General features: G+C 39.8%; 2 protein-coding genes across 2 annotated transcripts in view; one reads left to right on the forward strand and one right to left on the reverse strand.

Annotated features, from left to right (window-relative positions):
• Smarcc1 (SWI/SNF related, matrix associated, actin dependent regulator of chromatin subfamily c member 1) overlaps positions 1 to 27,454 on the forward strand; it is a 128,558-nt gene that overhangs the window by 32,308 nt on the left and 68,796 nt on the right. The window contains exons 9-16 of the mRNA XM_028886879.2: positions 1,444 to 1,569; positions 7,725 to 7,846; positions 10,491 to 10,615; positions 11,885 to 11,944; positions 14,030 to 14,067; positions 20,021 to 20,142; positions 23,691 to 23,762; positions 26,138 to 26,251. Of these exons, the coding sequence (XP_028742712.1) occupies positions 1,444 to 1,569; positions 7,725 to 7,846; positions 10,491 to 10,615; positions 11,885 to 11,944; positions 14,030 to 14,067; positions 20,021 to 20,142; positions 23,691 to 23,762; positions 26,138 to 26,251 (779 nt within the window). The remainder of the gene's footprint in view (positions 1 to 1,443; positions 1,570 to 7,724; positions 7,847 to 10,490; positions 10,616 to 11,884; positions 11,945 to 14,029; positions 14,068 to 20,020; positions 20,143 to 23,690; positions 23,763 to 26,137; positions 26,252 to 27,454) is intronic.
• LOC114705183 (spindlin-1-like) lies at positions 6,236 to 7,403 on the reverse strand. The gene is given in 2 exon segments (XM_037207958.1): positions 6,236 to 7,056; positions 7,058 to 7,403. Coding segments are annotated over 2 exon segments (789 nt in total). The 5' UTR covers positions 7,157 to 7,403; the 3' UTR covers positions 6,236 to 6,366.

Consider the following 27,454-nt stretch of genomic DNA (forward strand, 5'->3'; position numbering starts at 1 on the left):
CAGGGCTACACATAGAAATCCTGTCTCAAAAACAAAAAGAACTTCATTTTAAAAAACAGTATATCCAGGACTGGAGAGATGCCTCAGCAGTTAAGAGCACTGGCTGCTCTTCCAGAGGATCCGAGTTCAGTTCCCAGCATCCACATGGTGGCTCACAACTGTCTGTCATGAGATCTGGTGCCCTCCTCTGGATGCGGGCAGAAAACTGTGTGCATAATAAATATATTTTAAAAACAAATGGAAAAAAAAAAAAAAACCCAATATTTCAAAATGTGTAGTCAGCAGAATTACTTACCAAAACTGTACATTCTCCTCCTGGCCTCTCCAGCACCTTCAACATTCTTGTATACCCAGTCTGTGTTGGCATCACCATTTTCTACAAGGTCATTATTCCCTTTGTTGTCGGCATCAGGTTTTCCCTTTCAACACCTCCCCTTCCTATGCACAAGCCTTTTTCGGCTTTAGCCTTGCCTTTGGAGAAGCAGGCCTAGCAGATATGACCTTGCAGCTCTCTTGTGACTCATCCTTTACCCTGTCTGTTTCTACCCTCTCTCCCCCTTTAAAATATTGAACAGCTGGGCATAGTGATGCACACTTTTAATCCCGTGCTCAGGAGGTAGAGGCAGGTGGAATTCTGTGATTGAGGAAGCTGGTTCACATTCAGAGTCTGAGACCAGCCAGGACTACATAGAGAGACCTTGTCTTTAAAAAGAAAACGACAATGCCAAAACAAAAAACAATATGGATCTTATATCATGAAAATATTTTTGTTAGTCAGCACTGTCCTTCAAGCACAGCAGCCATTCTTTTTATTAGCTGTGACTAGTTCCCACACACCTTCAAGGTCAGGCCATTTGACTGTTGTCATTCCTTTAGAGAGGAGCATCTGGGGGGTTCATTGGACCCTCACCTCGATTCTGGCCATTCTTCTTGTATCTCTTGCCTTTCTGTATGCAATTCTGACCAAACTGGACTTGGTTCATGATCCCGAGAGTATATAGACTGGGAGATTAGTCCAAGGGGGCTCCTTTGCAGCTGTGTTGCTGTCAGCATCCAGGCTGGTATGAGATTTTTTTTTTGGTGGTGTAGCCGTTTTGGGGTCACCCATGATCGGCAAGTAGACCCAGTAAACTCATTGGTTCAAGTTGGAATTTGGTAGACTCATACTGGTTTGTTGTTCATGTCTTACGAAGAGGGGGGAAACATTTGTCTCCCCAGAGCAAGTTCTGAAACAGAAGCTCATCCTGTCTATTATTGGCTGCTATATTACAGCTTACTTTCAGTGTTTAAGGAAAGTTTTATAGTTGTAATTGCTAGTTTGTGGCTCTCAGCTCATTGTAACCAAGCACTCTGTCCCTCTTCCCTCTGTGACCTAAGATGTGACTAACAGGAGGAAAATGTCTAGTGTCAAATTATAATTGTGCCAATTTGATATGGTTTTAGGTTCATGTAAAATGGATTTTGGACACTGACGTTTTCAATGAATGGATGAATGAAGAGGATTATGAAGTAGATGAGAACAGGAAGCCAGTGAGTTTTCGTCAGCGAATTTCAACAAAGAACGAAGAGGTATTTATTTTCTTGACAATGATTGCTTTTTCTTTTTTGTTCTAAATGTTTTCTTTCTTGGTAAACTGCCACACACCAAAGGCATGTACACGTACAAGTTATAGAGTCATTAGCAATCATCTGTGGCATCTTGACAGAGAGAAATGGAAATCAGACTGAATCATTCAAGTTTAAAATGGGTCAGGTAGTACGTTAATACATACAGAAATTAAAAAAAAAAAAAAAAAAAAAAAAAAAAAAAAAAAAAAAAAAAAAAAAAAAAAAATGGTCAGGTAGTACGTTAATTCTACAGCTGATTCCACCAGATTCAAGTTTTAGCTTTATTTTTGTTTTTGCTTGTTTTTCGAGACAGGGTTTCTCTGTGTTGTTTTGGTACCTATGCTGGATCTCGCTCTGTAGACCAGGCTGGTCTCAAACTCATAGAGATCCACCTGTCTATGCCTCCCAAGTGCTGGGGTTAAAGAGAGGCGTGTGCCACTGCTGCCTGGCTACGTTTTAGCTTTTTAAATTAATTTTTTATTTTGTTTGTTTGTTTGTTTTTTTTTTAAAGATTTTATTTATTTTATTATGTATACAGCATGTATGACGGCAGGCCAGAATAGGGCACCAGATCTCATTACGGATGGTTGTGAGCCACCATGTGGTTGCTGGGAATTGAACTCAGGACCTCTGGAAGAGCAGTCAGTGCTCTTAACCTCTGAGCCATCTCTCCAGCCCTGTTTCTTTGTTTTGAGGCAGGGTGTCTCTGTGTAGTTTTGGTGCCTGTCCTGGATTTTGCTCTATAGACCAGGCTGGCCTCAAACTCTCACAGATCCGCCTGGCTCTGCCTTCTGAGTGCTGGGATTAACGGTGTGCCCCACCACTGCATGGCTTAAATTAATTTTTTATTGCATATGATGTCACATATTTATGTGCACTGTGTTGTGCATGCATGGTATCTGTGGATGTCAGAAGAACTGGAGCTTCGGAGCTACTTTGTTGATACTGGGAAGCAAGCCTTGGCCCCCTAGGAGAGCAGCTGGTCCTCTTCACCGCTGAACCATCTCACCAGTCCTAAGATGTTGTTTTTTAATCATTTTTTTTGCTTCATGCCATTGGTTTTTGCTTGCATGTATGTCTTTGTTAGGGTGCCAGATCTCCTGGAGCTTGAGTTACATACATTTGTGAGCTGCCATGTTCGTACCAGCCCCATGGTTTAGTTTTTAAATGCATTTTAAAATTTAGTCATCAAAGTAACAGTGACTTTAGCCAGGCTGTGGTGGCTCACGCCTTTAATCCCAGCACTTAGTAGGCAGAGCCAGCAGATCTCTGTGAGTTCGAGGCCAGCCTGGTCTACAGCACGAGATCCAGGAAAGGCGCACAGAGAAACCCTGTCTCAACCCCCACCTCCCCCCACCCCCCACCCCCGTCCAAAAAAAAGTAGTAATAACTTTCATATTCTAAAACAGTACCACATCATAGCCTGACTTTCTTATAAGAAAACTAATTTATTTGATATAATTCAATAACTTCTTGAGTGCAGACACAATTCTATCAAAATTTTGGTCTTAAAATATCTCAAGAATTAAAGTTGGACAGCGGTGGCACACGCCTTTAATCCCAGCACTCAGGAGGCAGAGCCAGTCGAATCTCTGAGTTCCAGGCCAGCCTGGTCTACAGAGTGAGATCCAGGACAGGCACCAAAACTACACCGAGAAACCCTGTATCAAAAAACAAACAAACAAAAAACAAGAATTAAAATAGGGAATTTTACCGTTTAGTTTAATGTTCTTTACTTACTATTAAGTCCAGGTCCTTATTTATTTGAAGATGCCACAATGAAACCTACTACTTCATATTCTAACCTAAAAAATTCTGATTAAATGAACTTCAAAGTTTTGGTTGTTTACTTATGATTCCATAAAAAACACCGTGCATGCCTTGATTCCCAGCACTCAGGAGACAGCGGCATGCAGATGAATGGGTTTGAGGCGAGCCTGGTCTCTTGAGTGAGTTTCAAGCTAGCCACAGTTACATAGTGAGGCCCTGTCTCTAGAAACAAAACCTCACCACTTGTGGCCTACGAGTGTCACTAGAGTAGGATTTGTACCTGTTGAGGGCTTGTGACAGTCCAAGAAGACCCTGTGATTCTAAGGTCATTTTCATCTGTGACAGCTGGATTGTTCTGCCTTCTTCCTGTCTGTTTCGTCTTGTTGTTTTAAACAAGTGTTTGCTGTGTAGTCTGTAACTTAGTATGTAGCCCAGGCTGACCTGAATTGGCCATCCTAACCCTAGCCTGTCCAGTGTTGAGATTGTAAGTGTATTTTACCATGTCTGGCTTGCTCTTTTTCATTTTATGTTTTTATTGGTGTGTGTGTGTGTGTGTGTGTGTGTGTGTGTGTGTGTAACCACTAACAGAAAAGGGAGTTATTTCATGTTTTCATATCTGTGATCCTAATACTAAAATACCTTTGTCCCATTGTATATTGCAAGATTTTACTTTTAAATTAAAAAAATTTTTTTTTTGTTTTTGTTTTTTTTTTTTTTTTTTTTTTCAGGACAGGGTATCTCTGTGTAGCCCTGGGTGTCCTGGAACTCACTCTGTAGACCAGGATGGCCTTGAACTCAGATTCATCTGCCTCTGCTTCCCAAGTGCTGGGATGAAAGTTTAAAAGTCATGCACACCATGCCTGACCCTAATCACATTTTGAAGAATAAGTTTTTAAGGCATAGCCTGCTCTCCTACCCCACCTTGTTTCCCTCTTTACCTGTTACCCCTGTGTTTGATGCCCTACATTGACGGTGGCTACCCTGTGTTTTATGTGTATATGTGTTTTTGTAGTGCCTAAGGAGATGAAAACAGGGTATTGGGTTCTCTGGAACTGTAATTAAACTGAAAGTTTTGAGACTACATGTGGAAGTTGGGAACTGAATCTGAGTGTTCTGGCAGAGTAGTGAGAAAATGCTCTTAACTGAGATGTCTCTCAAGCCCCCCCCCAAATTTATTTATTTATTTATTTTTTAAAAGATTTATTTATTATGTATACAGAGAAGAGCACCAGATCTCATTACAGATGGTTGTGAGCCACCATGTGGGTGCTGGGAATTGAACTCAGGACCTCTGGAAGAGCAGTGGGTGCTCTTAACCTCTGAGCCATCTCTCTAGCCCCCAAAAATTTAAGTTAGGTTATTTAGTTTATATTCGTTTTGTGATTTGACTGTTAATAAAAAATTTTAAAATTTTACCTGTTCTGGGAAAAATACCATATATTTGTTCTCCTTTAATACTTAATTTTTTATTTCATTATTTTATTTTATTTTTTTTGCTGGAAATCCAGTCTAAATCTAGGGCCTTCAGATACCTGTAAGCCTCCTGCCACTTTGGAATATTTCATCCTCAGAGTATTTTATTTCTTTTTTTCAAAACACTGTTTGTCTGTGTTATCCTGGCTGTCCTGGAACTCAACTCTATAGACCATTCTGGCCTCGAACTCACCTCTTCCTGCCTCTGTCTCTTAGTACTTGGATTAAAGGTGTGTGCCACCACTGCTCTGCTGTCAGACTATTTTATAAATTACACTTTTGACAGGATCATTTGACCTTGTAATTTCTCTGTTCAGTAGTATGTTTCAGTTTATATTAGTAATTACTGAAATACTTCTCCCATCTGAGAGCACAAGTGTTGAACACTGATGGTTTTTGTTTTGCAGGGTTTATGTCTTTATCATAGTATACTTTGAACATGTGTGGGATTATTAGCATTTCTGTTTTGATATATTGATATATATTTGCCTTGTGCAGTGGCTCTCAACTTTCCTAATGTTGCAACCCTTTAATACATTTCCTCATGTTGTTGTGATCCCCAACATAAAATTATTATTATTATTATTATTTTTTTCCATGTGAACCAAGGACCTGGGCTTTATTTTTAAAAGTACTTAAGATTAAAGAGTAAACAACAACCATAAAAAAAAACAAGAAACAAACAAACAAAAAAAAAAAAAACACAGAAATCAAAGCTTAGAATTGAAGGCAGCCTTTTACCCAGATTTCTCAACAGTTTACTAAATTCTACTGTGGGTCGTTGACTGTGTTTATGGTTAGTTTATACCTGGACTCATAACTAAAAGCCTCCAGATTGAAACGGTACTCTGAATTCTGACCTTGGAAACAACCTAAATGTCCTTGTGTGCTTCCCGTGCCCAAATTTAATTTTAAACAAAGAGCAGGCATATTATAAATATGACTGACTTGGGTCAAGCACTCCTGTTGAACTGGAGAAAACATTATTTATTACCCCCCACCCCACTCCACAAGGAAAGGAGTGCCAGTGGTGAGTGCCTGTGTGTGTGTATAATATATACATAGGCACACAGATGCAGATCTAGACAGGTAGCTATAGATACATAATCTCTCAAAAAAGGCAGTAACAAAAATAACAAACTATGCTTGCATTGTGGCAGCAGAATAAGACAGTGTGTCCAAGTGATAGGGAAAATGGTTACAACTTATCCAGATTTAAATGACTATGATACAAGCTTAACTTGTACCACCTTGCTTGTAACCCCCGACAGACAGCCTTCTTGTAAGAGGGAGGACCCCCCTCACACGGATGCTTTGAAGAGGGAGGACTCCCCTCACAGATGCCTTGTGTTCGAATCAGTCTGCACTATTCAGAGCAACACCAGCTCCGCTGGTAGAGATTGTGGGTTCGCAGGGACATCTAAGCTTTCATTAAACTGGAAAGCAATTGAGTCTTTATGTCTGCAAATTATACATTTAATAGTTCCACAAATTTGGCAAAGTTTGTGATGACATCTAGGATGTTTTCACCAAATCGTAGACGTAAATATGGAAGTCATCATCAAACTTGATGAAATAGACAGAGGGTTTGGCCTCTACTTGGTGGATGACCATGCCAGTCTTTTTCGAGCCATCTTCTTTGGCATATTCCACTTGTTTGCCTACCAGGCTGTCCACAACTTCTCCTGGTTCCCTTTGTGCTGGAGGAGAATCATTGGAATCGGGCATGATGCGGAGGTCGCCTTCTTTGTAATCATCTAGGAGCTGGTACATATACAAGACAGGGTCTTTCTCATAGGTGATGTAAAACCATGTGTTCATGACAGGTGCCCGTGCCAAGACCATCCCCCTCCACTCATCTTTAGAGCCATCTTCTGTTTCAAACATGTGCTCCACTGCTTTGCCAATCATTGTGTCCGCTAAGTGTGCGTCGCTGATCCGAGATGTGGCAACTCTATCAGGGAGAACTTCAAGTGCAGAAACTCTTTCATCTTTATTAAGTTCTAGTCCATAAACACAGTCAAATCCATCATACTTTATAAGATACAGGGAAGGATTCACAGGCACCTGGTCCAGGACAGTCCCCTTCCACTGGGTGACAGGGCTGTTGCCCTCTCTCCACCCATGCTGAATCCTGCAGCCTACGATGTTCCGCCGGGGCTGGGACACAGGCTTGCTTGGTCCCACACTGGTCCGATGTTTTTTTGTGAGACGTCCTCTTCTTCATCATGTTTGCAGAGACTCCAGCATGGCCTGCATCAGCTCTGGACCGCTGGCCAGGTGTCTTCCCGAATGGGGTCTTCATTCATCTGTATTTATGTGAGCAGCAGAGCTGCTGAACTAGGGTGAAAATCCAATATTTTTAGATATGAAGCTTCCTTCCCACAGGTCAGTGTTCCTGTTAATCAACCATCCAGGTCTCTCTTTCACAAGTTCAGCAAAAACATGTAGAATCCCAAGCACTCATCCGTGCAGGAAGCCACCAGGGACCGCGACCCCCAGCGCTGCGCAGTACCCACACCGCACTTCCATCCCGGCGCATTCCGGGAGGCAAACCCCTAAAATTATTTTTGTTGCTAATTGATAAGCATAATTTGCTATTATGAATCGTAACATAAGTATCTGTGTTTTCCTATGTTCTTATCAAATCCTTTTGAATGGGCCATTAGACATCTCAAGGTGTTGCGACCCACAGGCTTTGTGGATCAGGAAAGTTTCTTCATTGCTGGTACTTGGTGTTAGTGTTGTAGGTTCCTTTGCTCTGATCCAGTAGTTTCGGTAGTGTTTGAAAAGTCACCTTTACGCAAGGTTTATAGAAACTGAGAATCCGACAAAGTCACCTGATATTTTGCTTTTTTTTTTTTACTTCCTAGCCTGTCAGAAGTCCTGAGAGGAGAGATAGAAAAGCATCAGCTAATGCACGAAAGAGGAAACATTCCCCTTCCCCTCCCCCTCCCACACCCACAGAATCCCGGAAGAAGAGTGGGAAGAAAGGGTAAGATGTTTGTAGCATGTTTCAGTAATAGAAACTTTGAGTGGCTCTCTAGTTTTTACATTCATGTTCGATTATTTGCCAAAAAATAACTCTTTTGACTCTTTTTGAAGTCTCTTTCTTTGATAGCTTGTCTATTTAACTTGTTTTTATTATTATATTAAAATTTTTTTGTTTGTGCATTTGCATGTGGAAGTCGTAAGATAGCTTGTGGAGTCAGTTCTTACCTTCTACTGTGAGGGTGGTCCCAGGATGGAACTCACGTTCTCAGGCCAGATGCCTTTACTCACGAGCCATTTTGCCAGCCTGATAGTTTTTACAGGAATCTTACATTTTGATAGGTTTTTTTTTTTTTGGTTTTTCGAGACAGGGTTTCTCTGTGTAGCTTTGCGCCTTTCCTGGAACTCACTTGGTAGCCCAGGCTGGCCTCGAACTCACAGAGATCCGCCTGCCTCTGCCTCCCGAGTGCTGGGATTACAGGCGTGCGCCACCACCGCCCGGCCATTTTGATAGTTTTAAGAGGAGTTTTATTTATATAGGAATACCTTAAGTACAGTCTTTTCTCCTTGTAAGTAAGTACGTATTGAAAAGGTGGCAAATAAGGAGTTTTAGAAATCATGTCCTGAGGCTGGGCAGTGGTGGTGCACACCTTTAGTCCCAGCACTAGGAAGGCAGAGGCATGTAGATCTCTGAGTTCAAGGCTAGCCTGTTCTACATTGTGAATTCCAGGACAGCCAGCGCTACACAGCAAAACACTGTCTTGAAAAACCAAAAGAAAAGAAACTAGTATAGTATATACTGCTTTGCCTTATTAGGAGAAGTCACTTCCTGAGCTAGGTGTGGTGGCACATGCGTGTTGTCTTGGCACTGGAGAGGCAAATGTAGAAGTGCTGCTACAGGTTTTAGGCTAGAATAGTCTATAAAGCGTGTTCTTGGATAGCCTGGGCTTAATCTTGAGACACACCATAGTTATTGTCTTCGAGCACCTCTCCCATTGTGGTTAAGTTGACGGACAAATAGTGAGAACTTGTAACTATTGGGCTGTTGGATGTTCTGACAAGCCCAAGAGCATTCCTATCAATCTTGTTTGTGTGACACCTGGGATTTGTTTGTTTGTTTTGTTTTAATTTAATTTTTTAATACAGGGTTTTTCTGTATGATCCTGGATGTCCTAGAACTCACTTTGTAAACCAGGCTAGCCTTGAACTTGGATCTGCCTGCCTCTGCCTCCCACATGCTGGGATTAAAGGCATGCACCACCACTGCCCAGTGATAATTTTGATTTCTATTGAATTAATTGCTGACCATATAAAATGAAACGAATGCTTTATACAATGCCTGGAGTATATATTTAAATTTAGATAGTATTTGGGAATTCTGTCACTATAAATAGATATTTTATAATTTCAGACTTGCCTACTTTAACACACATAAAAACATATGTTTTGGTTCATTGGTTGGTTTGTCTTTCAAGACAGGGTTTCTTTGTGTAGCCTTAACTGTCCTGGAACTCACTCTGTAGACAAGGCTGGCCTGAACTCAGAGCTCAGACTGCCTTTTCCTCCTGAGTGCTGAAATTAAAGGCGTGCACCACCACCACTATGCTTTGTTAGGTTTCCTTCTTGTTTTGGAGACAAGGTATCTAGTCCTGTCTGTCCTGGACCTTACTGTGTAAACAGGCTGGCCACAAACTCACAGATGAAACAAACTAGAGTCATTTGAGAGGAAGAAGCCCCAATTGTGAACATGCACCTATTAGATATCCCTGTGAAGCAAGCCTGGTGCACATCCTTGATGATTGATGTGGGAGGGCTCTACTCACTGGGTGGTGCCCCCTCTAAACTGGCGTTGTTGGGTGTTGTAAGAAGACTCATTGAGTCATCTAGTAAGCAGCACCTCTCCATGCCTTCTGTATCAGTGCCTGCCTCCAGGTTCTTCTCTTTTCCTGTCATGTATTTTCTTCATACTCTGGGTGTGTGTGTTTTGAGACAGTCTTGCCATGTTTTTTAGGCTGACTGAGAGCTCAATATATAGACTCCTCCTGCCTCGCCATCCTAAGTGCATCTGTTATAGGCATGTGCCACCATACTCTGATGTAATGCTTTTTGTTTGTATCACATAGTATGAATTATATCATGATTCTGGCCTTTGTATAATTCCTCAAGATAAGGAAATCCTTTCCATCTTTATTTTATGTATATGAGTGCTCTGTTGACTTTCTGCCAGAAAGAGGCTCTAGATACCACTATAGATGGTTGTGAGCCACCATGTGGGTGCTGGGAATTGAACTCAGGACCTCTGGAAGAACAGACAGTGCTCTTAACCGCTGAGCTATCTCTCCAGCCTGTCTTTAGTTTTTAATACACAAATACCTCAAGAAAATAGAGCTGTCTGTGTTCTTGAAACCTTGTCCTTCTGTCGTGTATAGGCTGAGAGCTGCTGTGTGTTTCTTAGCAGGTGTTCTTTTAAATTATACTAATCACTTAGAGTTTGGGGCTCATTTGATGTTACTTGAGTCAGGGATCAAATTTGTTTATTTCTTGTTTTTTTAAAAGTAAATCGGAATATAAATAAATAATAATTTAGAGCTTCAGACATTTTGCTAAAATTATGTATAATTGCCTTTTTTCTGCTCTGTGTATCTCAGACAAGCTAGCCTTTACGGGAAGCGTAGAAGTCAGAAAGAAGAAGATGAGCAAGAAGATCTTACCAAGGACATGGAAGACCCAACACCTGTACCAAATATAGAGGAAGTGGTCCTCCCTAAGAACGGTTGGCTATCATTTCATCACAGTATGAGTAATGTCATGTTCTGGGTTCTTTCCTTCTAGTTTGAGATAGTACCTCTCTGTATAGCTCTGACTGTCCTGTAATTCACATTAGACACAGGCTAGCCTGGAACTCATAGGGATCTGTCTGCATCTATCTCTACATCCTAAGTGTTCGGTAAGAGCTTCTGCTACTGTGCACTTATCACATAGTTCTGAGTTTTCAATATGAATTGATTTTTCTCCTCTAAGAAGTTACTTATGGGCTGTGGGTTTTTTTTTTTTTTTTTTGTTTTTTTTTTTGTGGTTTCTTTATTGAGAAGACATACCAGGTACATAAATTTAAAACTGTTCCTTGTATAGTGGTGTCCACCTATAATCCAAGCCCTTAGGAGGCTTGGGCAAGAGGATCCTGAATTGAGGTCAGCCCAGTCTTCATGTTTGTTTGGAAGAGTCATTTAAAATAGAATAAGAGCTGGGATAATAGTTCAGTGGGAGGCCTGCAGCTGACAATTCATTTTCTCCTAACCTGGCAAATTCAACTCTAAGTTCATTTTCAGCCTTATACCCTCAATTTTTGTTGTTTTCTGCCTGCCTCTGCCTCCCCAGTGTTGGCATTAAAGGCATGTGCCAACCACCTGTTTTGTTTTGTTTTGTTTTGTTTTTTGAGACAAGATTTGCCTTGGCTGTCCTGGAACTTGCTTTGTAGACCGGAGTGGCCTCAAATTCACAGAGATCCTCCTGCCTCTGCTTCCAGACATCTGGGGTTAAAGGTGTGTTCAACCACCAACCCCTGGCCCCCGAAACATTTTAAAGAGAATATTTTTAATGTAAAAAACGTATCCTAATGCTTGATACACTACAACTTTGGGAGAAGGGATAGTTAACTCGAACTTTTCTGCATTTGTAAAATATAAATATATTGCTATTTGAGTGATTGATTATACAATGTGGCAGGTAGTTTAGTGTCTTGAAGCTGCTGAGCCCATGGTTTTTACATGAAAGTGAGTAGTGAACTGCGCTGGGCTTGTAGTGATGGGCATATGTGTCATGTTTGGTCATGTTGTTTTTAATTTTACCAATTTTCTGTTAATGGGTGTTTTCTTTTCATGTATGTACCACACAGGCCCTAGGAAGCCAGAAGAGGGTGTACTCCGAGCCCCTTGCTCTGAATTGCTTAGTTGTCTCTCCAGCTCCTTACTGTATATTCTTAAATTCAGCATGACCATTTCCTTTAACACATAATTCTGATGTTTTTTTTCTCCCCTTCTAGTAAACCCAAAGAAAGATAGTGAAAACACACCTGTTAAAGGAGGCACGGTGGCAGACCTAGGTAAAGAAACCATATACAAATGCTTAATCCTGACTGTGTGTGCTCCTTCAATACTGCTTTCCTGACTATAGATTGTTACTTCCATTTGCTTTGTTTACAGCTTTCCAAGGTCAACGAACTGCCTTCTGTCCTATCATCTTTTAGTTTTCTTCTATGACCCATTGTTTGCATTCCCAGTGACCTACACCTGACGATGCATGGCATTTTCTCACAAACTAGCAACAACTTGCCAATATTTTACTTTCACTTGAAAATGGTTATCATCTGAGTTTTAGAGGAAAAAAATATTAATTAATGTGTGGCTATCAGTGGCCCTGCAAATATTTCCATTGTTAGGTGTTCAAGAATATTCACATCTGGCTGTCGTAGCGCACACCTTTAATCCAAGTACCTGGGGGCAGAGGCAGGCAGATCTCTGTGAATTTAAGGCCAGAGCTAGTTCCAGGACAGGCTCCAAAGCTACAGAGAAACCCCTGTCTCGAAAAGACTCTCTCTCTCTCTCTCTCTCTCTCTCTCTCTCTCTCTATATATATATATATATATATATATATATATTCACAATATTCACTATGAGTTTGAGTATGAGGTCAGCCTTGAAATACATACTGAGTTTCAGGCCAGCCTGGGCTAAAGGACTATCCTCTTTGAACAAAATTTGAACAAAATTGACAGTTCTTATTTATTATTGTTGTGTATGATGTGAGTGCAATCTCAAATGTCATAGTTTGCATTGAGATCGGAGGACAGCACTAAGGAATGTGCTATCTTTTCACTGTGAAATTTCAGTGATTGATCCTGAGTTTTGTGGCAAGTACTTAACACTGTGGAATCATCTCCCCAGCCCCGTGGGACACTTTTTAAGTTCATTCATTCATGCTGTATATATTTCTTGGCTTATGTCCCAGTGGGTGCATATTGGTGCCTGGTTCTATTTTAATGTCTGAAGTATAAACATTATTTCTGATGACAGCATATCAAAACAGATAACAGATGCCCTTTGACAATATTTCTATCTTATTTGAATGTTAGTAGCAGATCTTGAATAACTGTTATTTATACCTTACCTCTTTTACAACTGATAATTACTGATTCAAAAGCCAAGAAATGAAAAACTAATTATAAGTAGACTTTTATTTCTCCATGTTGCATGAACAGTATGGAATATTATAAAACTGGATGCTCTTCAGTATGAAATTTTGCTGGACAAGGATAGTAATTTATAATTTTTTTTTTTTCATTTATTTTTGAGTCAGGGTGACTTTGTATCCCTGGCTGGCTTGGAACTCACTATGTATACCATGTTGGCCTTAAACTTTTAGAGATTGTCTGCTTTCCAAGTGCTAGGATTAATGTGTGTACTACCATTCCTGGTTGTAATACATAATTTTCAAGTATGTTTCTTGAAAATGAATAGATAGTTGTCCATTTGAGTGAGATAATTATTTAGAAAAGGGAACCGAATCCCTTGAATCTGGAGTTAATGGGGGTTGTGAGCCACCATCTGGTTGCTGGGAACTGAACCTAGGTCCTTAGCAATAGTAGCAAAGGTTCTTTACTGCTAAGCTATCTCTTCAGTTATCTAATTGCATCTTATATAGGTTTTTCTTTTTTCTTTTATAATCAACACTTAGGCCTCAGAGTTCTATCCTCACTAGGCATGTGCTTCTTCTCTTTTTTAAAGCTGGAATCTTGCTGTATATCCCAGACTGGCCTTAAATTCAGGATCTTCCCGCCTCTTCTGTAGCTGCTAGGGCTAGAGACCTGTGCTACCATGCCTGGTTCAGTCACCAATACTTTTACTCTCTTCCTTTTTCTGGAATCAACAAAACAATTTGTTTACCTTGGTAGACTGATGTGTCAGATCTCTTACATGCTATCAAGAAGATCTTGTTATGCTGTGATTATGATAACCTTCCACCTCCACGCACTTGTGTGAAATCACCATTTACTATTGTGAATTTGTTTTAGCAATGATCTGTTTTATTCATTTTCTCTGTCCAGTATCAGTTTTGAAGAATGTAAAGATTCCATATAATTCAAATAGCATTGAGTGATTAATTAAAACAACTTCCTTTGATTTTGCAGATGAGCAGGATGAAGAAGCAGTTACAACAGGAGGAAAGGTAAAGAAGTTCATGTAGGCCTGAGCTGAGAGAAGTTTCTGTTAGTCATGTGTACTGAGCAGAAAGAGAATTGTCTATTTCCTATAGACAGACTAACTCAGACTAACCTGTATTTGAGGATGTCCTTGAATTACTGATCCTCTATAGCCTATCCCTCGTGACTGCTGGTACTACCATGGCAGCTTCATGTGGTAATGGGGACTGTACCTGAGGGCCTTGTGTATGTTGCTGAACGAGCTCCTACCATCTGATCCCTAGTCCCGTTCTCTTGTGATGAGGGTCTCAATTTTGGCTCAGGCTGGCCTAATTCTTGCCCTAAGTGACTGTGCTATCTTGTTCAAGTAGTTGAAATCATGTGTATACACTACTACACCTAGTTTTTATTGTTGTTGTTTTTCTTTTCTCTTGAGACATATCTTCATACTATTGTGCAGTTGGCTTTGGCCTTGAACCTCATGGTTGTCTTTCAGGATTGCTGTTATTAACTACCACATCCAGTTAAATTTCCTTTTTTAGTACTCCCTGACAGTTGTTCTGTTTTGTAATAAAAAAAATTTATTGAAAAGAATCTTATACAGTATAATATTTAATTTCATACTACCCTATTAACACAGTAGTAATCATAGTTGACTACGCTGTTGTTTGTGTTCCTATGAATTCAGATGAGTAGTTACCATGGCATGCCTTGATTTTCTCACTTTTCTATTGGTACAGGTGTCATGTAGATTGCAGCTAAGCAAGACTGTTTATCATGTTTTTAACTTTTCTTAAGCTTTAATATTATTTTTGTAGATTTATTTTTTTTATCCAAGTATATGTGTGTTTGTGAGTGTATGCTACATTGTGTGCGGTTGCCCCTGGAGACCAGTAGATGATGTTTGGTCCTTTGGAGTTCATTGTGAGTTACGGGATGAGGGTGCTGGTCACCAAACTTAGGTTATCTATAGGATAGACAAGTGCTTTTAACCACAGAGGCATCTCTCTTAACCCCTCAAGCTTTCTAATCTCCGGCTTTCCATTTACCAGTTCTGGTGTAGAGACAGATCATTGTGATACTGAAAGGCATTAGATGTGAGGTAGGGCTTTCCTCCTGTAATTCACTCTTTAGACCAGGCTGAACTCGAACTTACAGAGATGCTCCTGCTTCTACCTCCTCAGTGCTAGGATCAAAGGCATAAAACACCACTGCCTGGCAGTGTCATCCTACCTTTTGTGTATGTGCATGCATGCATGCATGCATGTGGACACACATGCTGCAGTGTATAGATTGGGGGTCAGAGGGCAACTTGTGACAGTCACTCCTGGACATTAAACTCAGGTTACCGGACTTGGAGGCAAACCCCCATTACTCACTGAGCCTTCTCACCAGCCCATAACATTTATCATAAGGAATGTGCTAAAATACTGGCAACAGATCTTCCTGTTAAGTAGTATGGCATAGGAAATCTTGGTTAAATCAAGTTTAAGAAATTGTACAGCCTACAAAAGAGTACAGATTCAAAAGGTTTCTTTTTCTTTTTTTCCCCCTTTTTTGGTTTTTTTTTTTCCCCCCTTTTTTTCTTTTTTTTCTCCCATGACAGGGTTTCTCTGCGTAACTTTCCTGCCTTGGCTGTCCTGAAGTCAAAATATTTCTTCATAGAAAAGAACTTCATAGCTTTAAAAATTGTAAAGTTAGGAGCTGGCTCTTCTGTGAGTCGCAGGAATATATCGTAAGAACTCAGCTGGTTATGACAAAGTCACTACCTGGAGGAATCAGGGAATTCCTTCAGAGGAAGCCAAATCCCAAGGAGTTTTTGGTGTTACTTGGCTTGTTATATATCAGCTGTATTCTGTTATGAAAATCATGTGTGCCTTCATAGTTTTCCCAATTGAATTTTCCCTAAGAAGGGCTAACAATGTGGACTGATCACTCTCTGGACATACACATTCCAGGTATTTGGAGAACTGCCTCAGGAAAGGCTTTCTCTGGAATCAGCTATCTCCCTTGGCCACTTTCAAGGACTATCAATAATAACAGTCCACATGCAAGTCTCCTGATTTAAGAAAAAGTCCACAAGGAGACACCGCCTAGGTCAGGTGGATGTTCAGTAATAGCTTTACACAATTTAGCTCAGACCCTCCTTTCTTACAGCCTTACTAACTTTATAGACCTCTAACTCCTTATCTAACCACTTCTAGGAATATTTGGATAACCTTCTGCGCTGATAGCTATGCTCAGCCAGAACTCCAGTTCAAGCCTCCCTGTAATTATCATCATTGGTAGCATCCGGCCAGGTCCATCCCCAGATGGAGGAAAGTACTTTATCAGAGATACCTGTGTACTCTCTAAGAACAGACTTAAGCATTCGGGCTATCTGTTTGAGAAAGCTTGGTGGATGTGCCAATTAAGCTTTACTTCCTCCTTTCCAAAACCTTATCTCTGGTTCCACGGCTCCCTTTAACTATCACCAGAGACATCTAGCTGTACAGGTTGCCTAGCGACTGAGCACACTTTCCCCCTACCCTGCAGAAAAATGGCAGATAGCTTGGACACATATGAGTCACAGGAAAAAAGACAGGTTTGTTTTTTTTTTTTTTTTGTTTTTTCGAGACAGAGTTTCTCTGTGTAGCTTTGCACCTTTCCTGGAACTCGATTTGGAGACCAGGCTGGCCTCGAACTCACAGAGATCCACCTGGCTCTGCCTCCCAAGTGCTGGGATTAAAGGCGTGCGCCACCACCGCCCGGCAAGACAGTTTTATTTTCTCCCATTGACCTAACAACTTATAGATTCTTAACATTGTCTACCAATCACGTTTAAGATTATAGTTGTGCACATAAGAGCCCTCTTCTTAGATATTACCTGAATTTAGCCTTTAGTTAATTCATTTCCCCATTGGTCACTTCCCTTTGGGGTTGCAAATGATAATTAACGGTTATTGCCTCCCTGTGTGATTCTTAGCACCCCTCCGTTTGACCCCGGAAGCCTGGCTTTGCACTGCTAAGGGAATACTGCTTGTAAGTGTGTATATACCAGGACTTCCAGGGCATATGGAGGACAGAGAAGAGAAAAGAGAATGGAAGAACTAGATGGGTAAGAACTTGAGGAACAAACTGAGATGGGGAAGAAGTAGATTGAAGGGCTAGAAGAGAGTACTAGAGGAACGAGATGGAAGATGAGGAAGAGCCAAATGGGGAAGAACAAGATGAAGGAGAAGGAGATGGGAGAGGAGATATGGGAAGGAACAAGATGGATGAGAACCTAGAAGGGCAGAACTAGATGAAGGAATTAAGATAGAACCTAGATGGGACTGTAGACAAGTGTAGAGAGAAATCAGGCTAGAAATGAGCTAAATATGAGAGCAGAATATAAGCTTGTAACTGACACAGAATAATAAATATATGGACTAAGGAGTTTCGTGTACATAGATTCATTTCTTCTCATCAAAGATTAATTATCAGCTGGTTGTAGATTCTTCATGGACCCTGGGAGGGGACTATTGAGGTGCTGGACCCCCTTAGTCCCCGATATGGCTCCTTTCGTAATGTATCTTTTACTTAGGCTTAAGGACTTGATTTCCGATCTCCAGCTCCCACAGCCGGGTCTAGTGAGGAAGCAGCAGTGGGAATCTGTGCCCAGTGCTAGGAGATTTGAGGTGTAGAGACATGGAATCCACAGAGCTCATTACTCAACCAGCACAATCAGATCAGGGCACTCCAGCTCCATCCCTGGTGTATGAACTGGCTTTCTGGATCCCATTACCTATGGGCGGACACATAACTCACCCCTGATAAAGCAGGGATGGGCTTGGTCCTGCATCAGTGGAATGTACCAGGCTTAACTTTCCCCAGTGGGAGAACTTACCCTGTTGGAGGTGGGGATTGGGAAGGGGGATATGTGGTTGGTATGCATCCATGTGAACATTTACCTCATACGCAGACGCATGGTTCAACAGGCAAACACATGAAAATGTGATAATTACCCCAGAACTTACTACATAGAACAGTGTTCTTAAATGTAAATTTCCCTTGCTTCTGCCTGTTGTTGGAGGTTGTTGCTCTTTTGGGGGGACCCTCTCTCTACCCAGCTCCCAAATAAATCACATACAGGGGCTTATTCTTAACTTATCCTGTCTACCTTTTGCCTCTGGGCTTTTCCCTTTTTATTCCTAAATACCTTTCTTTGTTTCTTACTCTGTGGCTGGCTGTGTACCTGGGTGGCTGGCCCCTGGAGTCTTCCTCCTTTCTGATCTGTTTCTCCTCTCCTCCCAGATTTCTCCCTCTGTACATTCTCTCTGCCGCCAGCCCTTCCTATCCTTTCTCCTGCCTTGCTATTGGCCAGTTCTTTATTAGACCATCAAGTATTTTACACAAGCACAGTAACACAGCTTCAGAGTTAAACAAATGCAACATAAGCAAAAGTAACACACCTTAAAATAATATTCTACTACATCTGCCTCCTAAGTTTGGGATTAAAGGCGTGTGCCACCATACCTGGCATCTGTAGAATGTAAGCTTATGTTAAACATGAATACTCATTTGGAGGTTTTCAGATACTTCCTAAATGTTTGGCCTGTCTTTTTTAGAAATTGATTGTCGAGCATGGTGAGATGACTCAGCCAATAAAAGCAGTTGCTGTACATTCTCCTGAACCCATGTAAAGGTTGAAAGAGAAAACCAGCTCCATAGTTACCCCTGACCTTCACACGCTCTCTACTCCCGATAATAATGAGAGAGAAAAAAAAATCTAATGTCCAAAATATCCAAGAAAGAAAATAAAGGGCAACAGTTCAAAGACTACCTACAAGATGTGAATGCCACATGTGATCTGTGGTCAGGTTTTCTCTGCGATATTAGTACAAGAAATTTCTGAGACACGTGGACCATTGCATTTTAAACTGTATGATAGATATCTGGTCCAATAGGATTGGAACAGGGTCTTAGTATGTAACACAGGGTATGTGTGTGGTGTGTGTGCATGCAATTGTTAGAGAAAAAAATTGGGTGTGTTGTGTCTCCCCTCCCACCATGTGTGGCCTAAGGATAGTAACCCCAGTTGTCTTTGAACTCAGTGTGTAAACAAGGCTATTATTAAACTCAGAGATCCTCTTGGCTCTGTCTCCCAAATGCTCGGGGATTAAATGTGTGTGCCACCACACTCAGTACAAAACTAATTTTTGGTAGTCAAGTGACTACTAGTATAGTCCCTTTAGCTGCACTTCTTAGGTTTCTGTTATGCTTGTAACTTAACTACTTATGTGCAGTTTTCTTTCCCGACAGAAATATTAAGTAGTTGCTATTGTAGCTCTTGGACCATTTTGAGGAATAAATGAGTTAATGTGTATAGGGCTATTAGTAGGTACTCTTGTTTACTGTTTGGAGTAGAAGCAGTCTTATCATTATGCTTTGTTAGTATCTTTATCCTTTTTGTAAATAATGTCAAAACTGGTAATTGATTTGTGATCATAAAACTGGATGAATAAAAAAAGCTATTTTGAAAGGCTTCAGAGACAACACAGCTCTTCCTAAGGATTCGGGTTTCACTGGCGACACTCAAAACTGTATAACTTTAGAGGGTCCAGTGCCCTCTTCTGGCTTCTGTAGACACTGCATGCAGTGGTACACAGACATGCCTGCCAGAATACACTTAAGATAACAATTTAAAAAATTGAAAAGCTCTTGTGAAGAAAAGATTTGATGTATGTATTAGTTCTTGATTATGAAATAGTGTTTCTTTTATTTGATTATCTTGTTATTAGGTAATTTGAGTGTTCTGTCATTTGAATAAAGGAAAAATAAAGTCTGCTGTCAGTCTACTGCTTTTCTCTCTTTTAAAGTAAGAAATGTCTGTATGAGAATTGTTTTCCTGCTCCTTCACAGTGGATCCAGTGTCGTCTTCATTTTGTTTGACCTAATACATGTGTGATTTGTCTGTAGTTTTCTCTCTGAACTAACTTCACTTTCATTTTTTTATAGGAAGATGAGGATCCTAACAAAGGTGATCCAGGTCGGTCAGTTGACCCCGGTGAAGATAACGTGACAGAACAGACCAATCACATCATTATTCCCAGCTACGCATCTTGGTTTGATTATAACTGGTGAGTGGGCTCTTTCCACCTGAGGGGTGGCAACACTTGTTTTTGAACGGGGTTGTATGGTTTTTTCTCACTTCGTACAGTCTCTAATGAAGAAGATGGGCAGTTACTGTTTTGTTTTGAACATGTTCTTACTTTGTGTTGTCCTGTGTTTCCTCTTTTAATTGTGAGTGGTTTTCTCACTGTGGTTGTGACCCCTTTGGGGGTTACATATCAGATATCCTCGATAGCAGATACTTACTTTGCAGTTCATAACAGTAGCAACATTATAGTTAGGAAGTAGCAACAAAACAATTTTATGGCTGGGGTTCACCACAACATGAGGAACAATAGTAAAGGGTTGCAGCGTTAGGAAGGTTCAAAACCATAGCGCTCTAGTGTCTTGTTTTGTAACCCTGGCCTTACTTTCTCAATTTCTAGAATGAGTCTTAGTCTCTCTCTTGCCTTAGCCCGTGTTTTACAACACTTGTTTTAAAATTGTTTAAAAACAATTTAAGAATAAAAGTTGTTTAAATATAAAGTTTAAAGAATACTTTTAAGATTTTTTTCTTTTAATTATGTGTTTGCTCTATGAGTTTGTATATACATGAAAGTATAGATGGTCACAGATGACAAAAGAGGGCTTTGGCTCTCCTGCAGCTAGAGTTACAGGTGATTGTGAGCCACCTCACGTTTGCTGAGAACTGACAAGGAAGTGTTCTTAACGGCTGAACATCTCTCCAGCCCCAGTTTTAAGCTTTAGATGATTTGTTGTTAGCTATAATGTTGCATGTTTGAGGCTTTGATCATTATAAAGTACATGATTTTAAAATATTAAGTATATAACCCTCAAAATATTCTGTCTTTTTGAGACTGAAATGCTGGTAGCTGGACCAGGAGGTCAACAACAACTTTTTGAAATGAAAATAATTTAACCAGTAGGTTTGTAAACTGTTGCATGAAGAAGTTTGTGGCAACATTTCCTCATCATCTATGGTTCACGCCCACTGTGGTACCCTTGTGCATGCTTGTAGAAAACTAGTGTCCTACAGTGATTGATTGCTCTACATGCTATCACTTTCAGGCTGGTTTTTTGTTTTGTTTTGTTTTGTTTTGAAATATATCCAAGCATAGACCTCCAAATAAATGCTACAGTGATGTTCAGTGATCTTCCTGCTATATAGTCTCTTTGCTTAGATGGTTAATGGAGATGTAGTAACATCCCTGCTTTACAGGTGAGATGGATCTAAGTGTTCAGATTTGGTAGAAGAACTCAGTTCCTGATTCTACCTGTCCTGTCCTTGCCATTCTTTGTATACAGTAATAAGTGTGTTGCATTTCTCAACCTAAACAGTCAACAGTGTTCTGCTTTTTTGATAAAGAACATGACTCGTGATTTACAAATAAAAATTGTGTTTGGCAAATAGAGAAATGTAAGTTATGTCAGAACTGAGTTGCCTGTTGAGTTTTAATTGCTAGTTGAAAAAGAGTAGTAGTATTTTTTCAAATGGAACTTGAAAAGTACATATACAGTATCAATTTTTCTTGAAATTGTTCTTTTAGAAGTTTTCTGATCATTCAGTTTTCACAATACCCTCAAATTCAATGTAAATATTAGATGATCCATGAGTAACTTTAGGAATAAGCATCCCTTAGTATCTGCAGAAGATTGATTCTATGGGCCACTGCTAAAAATGAAATCCTCAGATGCTCGTCTCTTGTAAAATGACATAGTATTTGCGTATATTGTACATCTTCCAGTATTCCATGAGCTACCTTTGTCATCACTGTGTTAACATACCTAAAAGAAGAAATTCAAGTGAGCCAAGGTTGATTGTGGCTCACTTCTTGAAAGGGTATGTTATCCCATGGCAGGGAAACTTGGTCATATGAGGAAGCCATGGATCTTACCAAAGCATGGCACAGTAAAGCCTGCAAGTTCTGCTTCCCAGGATCCTCTTCCACCATTTAGGCCCCATTTTGTAAAAGTTATCCAACCCTCACAAGCAGCACCACTAGCTGGGGACCAACAATTTAAATACCTGAGCTTTAAACCAGTCAAACATACTGCAATATATGGACTATTTATATCACCAATAGCAATATAAATGCTTGTAAATAATGGCTACAACTGTATTATTGCTTAGAGAGTAATGAAGGGAAATGTCTGTATATGTATGCTAGAGGCACAAATACGTTCACACGATGCTGTGGGTGGAACAGTTTTACTTTCCATGAGAGGCTTGCATTCTGTCACTGATTGATGTCCCATCCCCAATCCATTTATTTAATTGTTTCTTAAAGATTTATTATTTATTATGTATATAGTGTCTACCTGTTTGCCTGCATGTCAGAAGAGGGCATCAGAATTCCTAGGAATTGAACTCGGGACCTCTGGAAGAACAGCCAGTGCTCCTAACCTGAGTCATCTCTCCAGCCCCTTTTTATTTTTACACTTGTTTATTTTGTGTTTCTTTGCTTGCTACAGCGTGAGAGTAGAAATCAGGGCAACTTGCTGGAAGTCTTTTCTCCTGCCTCTGTATGTGTTCTGGTGAATGAAGGCATACTTGGGGGCAAGATCCTTTACCCACTGAGCCAGCTCTTTAGCGAACCCACCTCCCTTACATAATTTCACCATATGACATGGATGTAGGTGAAGAAAACAGAAGGACTAGCCAGCTTTGTTTTTAGATCATTGATTTGTTTTGTCACATGTAACTAATACTTGACTTGCCTCTTATAAAGCCTTCTTTGGAACTCATGTCATCACACATACCACACAGACTCAGACACACACACATCAGTAGCAAAAGTCTGGATACACAGTTGATTCACATAGAGTTTGCTAGACCTGATCATTTTTTCTTGGACTCTACAGTCCTAAAAAATATTTTAAAATTATTGAATATCTTTATATATAGTTACTTAATAAGATCTGACAATCTTTGACAAATACTTTAGTTCATCACAGTTTCTAAGGGGTAGAAGAAGACAATCTGGTGTTTAGGAGTCTGAATAGCTATTATAAATTCCAACTCTTGGCTGACTTCATTGTGTGGCCATTCTAACTACTCTAATTTTTGTTAACCACTTCCCAAAGAAATCATTTTATTTTGTGCCTTTTATTGTCATAATGTTATAAAAAGGAAGTAATAAAATTTGTACTTATTGTCTTCATAGTTTTTGTTGTTGTTTTTGTTTTTGGTTTTTGGTATTTTTTTTTGAGACTGGGCCTTGAGTTATACCCCAGGCTAACCCCAGACTTTTGTCAATCATGACTGCCTGTCAGTTATTGGTGTTAAAGACATGAGCCAGTATTCCCAGCAGAAGTTTTTCAATTAATTAAGAGAACAGAAACGACAGTATGTATTTGGGTAAGAAATGCAAAGCTTTTTAAATGTGTTATTTTCTGTTACATATAAAGGAAATTGTCCAGTCAAACTAATTTTAGCAAGAAGTCCTCAGTTTTTCAATTTATTAGTAGTTTTCCTTTGAAATTTGAATAATGCATAGCTCAAATTTTAATTCTTTTTCAAAAAACAATTTCAATCTATTTACCTCTTTTCTTGCAGTATTCATGTGATTGAACGGCGTGCTCTTCCTGAGTTTTTTAATGGAAAAAATAAATCCAAGACTCCAGAAATGTGAGCCCAGTGTTTTATATTACTTTTTATGTTCATAGCATGGATTTGTTGCTCTAGTTTTGTGTATCTGAGTGTTTTGTCTGCATGTGTATTTATGTGTACCACCTATGTGCAGTGACTGTGATGGCCAGATGGGGCCCTGGGTCTCCTGAAGCTAGAGTTTAAGAAGGTTGTGAGCCAAAGCTGCAAGTGCTGTTAGCAGCTGAGCCTTCTCCCCGCCCCTCCTCATTCTGAAAATACAATTCTCACTCAAATAGTATATACCACTCCGAAATTATTATTTTTGCACCATTTTAACTTAAACGAACTTGTAGTTTTTCTTCTTCCTAAACTTCAGATTATATGTATATCAGTTCTACCACTTAAATATTGAATCTAGTAAATGGTGTTTAGTTGAGGTTTGTCATAATAGTTTTTAATTGTTTCTATCAGTGTTAGGATTTGCATGCGATTACGTATAATGGTCTGGTACAGAATAGAATCTATATATATCCCCATGATGAGTTATTACTAATCACAAACATGTTATATAGGACCATTCAGCTGCATTTGAATTGAATTAAATTTCCTAAGGCATTTGCTTTTGCATTAGAATTAGAAAAAACTGAAGGAGGTTGCTTGTTAGGAAGTATATTTGTCTTTTTCTTTTGACCCATTGTCATGTATTTTCTGGAAATTTGTTTTTTTGTTGTTGTTTGTTTGCCGCCCCCTCCCCCTTTTGTTTGTTTGAGATAGGGTCTTACTATGTAGACCAGGCCGGCCTAGAACTCACAGTTATTTGCCTTTCTTTGCTTCCTGAGTGCTGAGATCAAAGGCACACCTGGCCTGCTTCTTGAACTTACCTTTGAAATTAATCTACAGCTATCTTTTCTTGGAACATCACTCTATTTCGATTGCTTGTGCATACTGCCGAAGTAAGATTGTCTTGTGGTCACCTGTTTTAGGGGAGAACTGACTTAAATTGTTTCTCATGTAAAATACATGGACCAACATAGACATCTTAACAATAATTGTATTCTGGTTGTATTTTTCTCTGTTAATTTGAGATTCAGTGCTTTGATGGCAGAGATAAGACTAACCTTCTATTTGACATTACCAAGATTCAGATTGGGCTTTAAAAAAACATTGTTTTTTCCATGTTTTTAAGTATTTGGGGATTCATCACTTTGAAATTAGACTTTTCTATTTTATCTTGTAAATTCCGTCATTTTTGTCTATTCATGGTTGATCAATAGCCTTTTTGAACCGTTTGCCTTTTTGCTCTTATGTAGCTGCCATCTTGTGTTCTGAGACTTTTCATTTTTCTTGTATGCAAAACTTGTTGGTTAGAGCATGCAAAAACTTGTGCTAGCCTATACCTTTAATCCCAGCAGAGACAGGCGGACTCTGAGTTTAGGGCCAGCTCTGGTCTACAGAGTGAGTTTTAAGACAGCTAGGGCTACACAGAGAAACCCTGTCTTGAAACAAAACAAAACTTGTTGGTAGATTTCACAATGTAAGCTTAACATTCGTGATTTTTAGAAAGCATTTGTGGCAGAAGTACTGCAGTATATTGTGGAATTTTCTGTGGCCCTTTTTTTTTTTTTTTTTTTTTTTTTTTTTTTTTTTTTGTTGTTGTTTTGTTTTTTGAGATAGGGTTTTTCCGTGTAGTTTTGGTGCCTGTCCTAGATCTCGCTCTATAAACCAGGCTGGCCTCTAACTCACAGATATCTGCCTGCCTCTGCCTCCCAAGTGCTGTAATTAAAGGTGTACACCACCGCCGCCTGGCCTTCTGTGACATTTAGTCTCAAATTTTCTTGGTTTTGGGTGCCCAGAATTTGATGTCTTTGGTGTTTGTCTGGCTAAGTCTCCCTTAATGGATTGCTGTGAGAAGGTAAATTGATGTGTCCAGAGACATGTCCTCACGTAGTGAGAGGGATCAGCCATTGAGAACATAGATCTGAGATGTGTTGAGTTCTGGTCTTTTCGCTTTCCAGCTTTCAGTCCAAGGCAGCTCTTCAGGTGCTCTCTGCTTCAGTTTCCTTTTGTGTGAATGGGATGGTGGATGGACCTTATTTTATAGAGAGAGTCTGGGGATTAGGTGAGCTACTTCACAGACAGTGTACAGAATACTACTTAGTGACCACAGACTAGATGATATCAGTGTTATCTTTACTTCATGTGTTGGTATAATGTGCTATACATTGGTTTTGCTTCTTACTTATTAGAACTACTAATATTTTAGTGCAGCATCAGTGTTGTTGCTGTGGTTTAATATTGCTGTCTTTTTTTTTTTTTTTTTTGCCTATGATTGTCAAATTTTAAGTTTTGGTATTTGGAATATTCTATCTGAAAGATACAAGTTGACCTTAGGAATTTTGCCCTTGTTTTTTTAGATACTTGGCATATCGGAATTTTATGATTGACACATACCGTCTAAACCCCCAAGAATATTTAACCAGTACGGCTTGTCGGAGAAACCTGACTGGAGATGTGTGTGCTGTGATGAGGTAAATATTTGGTGTAGATCTTGTACTGTAGGTAGTTAGAGCTGCATTGCTGTTCTATGTCTAACCAATTTTGTATTCAAGATTTTTGTTACTTCTGTTCACTTGTATCATGCATGCCAATTTGAGCTTGAAGTCCAGAGGAGGGCATCAACTCTCTTGGAACTGGAGCTATAGGCAGTTAGGAGCAGCCAGACATGGGTGCTTGGAAACAAATTCAGGTTTTCTAAAAGAAATTGTCTATCTCTTGGCTTCATATCGGACCAGATTAACTAGATTCCTTCTTCATTGTACTCACAGGGAATCTGTATTTTTAATATTCATTTTATTTTTTTTGTTTTGATTTTTTTCTAAACAGGGTTTCTGTGTGTAGCTTTGGAGCCTGTCCTGGAACTCTCTCTGTAGACCAGGCTGGCCTTGAACTCAACAGAGATCCACCTGGCTCTGCTTCCTGAGTGCTGGGATTAAAGGCATGTACCACCACCGCCCAGCTAATACTCATTTTAATAATCTGTTCTTGGACTACCAGGCCACAAATCATGACAGAGAGACTTTTTAATTATGAATGCTCAGCTTTAGCTTAGGCTTGTTTCTAGCTAGATTAAAAAAAAAAAAACATAAAAAGTTAAATTAACCCATTTCCATTAATCTGTGTGCTACACTGAGGGTCGTTTACCCCCTCTGTGTACTGTCTATCCTGCTTTCCTGCTTCCTCTGTGGCTGGCTGGCTTACCTCCAGCTCGCTGGGCAGCTCCCCCTTTCTCTCTGCCTGCCAGCCCCACCTATCCTTCCTCTGCCTAGCTATTGGCTATTCACCTTTTTAGACCAGTCAGGTCACTTAGGCAGATGAGGTAAAATAGCAACATATCTTTACGTAGTTAAACAATTATTCTGCAACAACAACAATTGCAACTCATCTTTACGTAGTTAAACAAATAATTTATTCTATGACACTGTGTTGCATAGTTTACATCTTTTGTTTTATAGTCAAATCATGAAATGACCAGAGATTTGAGTGGGTAGTGTATATACCGTCCCAGAACAAAATTAAAATTTGGATTTCCTTCTCTGAATTTGGGTAGAGAATAAATTTTTCATCATGTGCCTATGTAAGCATTTGTTCTTTATTTTCTGTGAATAAAATTATTATTTGATTGCCATGGTGGTAAATGCCTTCAATCCCAGCACTTAGAAAACAGGCATGCA

The sequence above is a fragment of the Peromyscus leucopus genome, chromosome 7 (genome assembly GCF_004664715.2).
Source record: "Peromyscus leucopus breed LL Stock chromosome 7, UCI_PerLeu_2.1, whole genome shotgun sequence".
NCBI lineage: Eukaryota > Metazoa > Chordata > Mammalia > Rodentia > Cricetidae > Peromyscus > Peromyscus leucopus.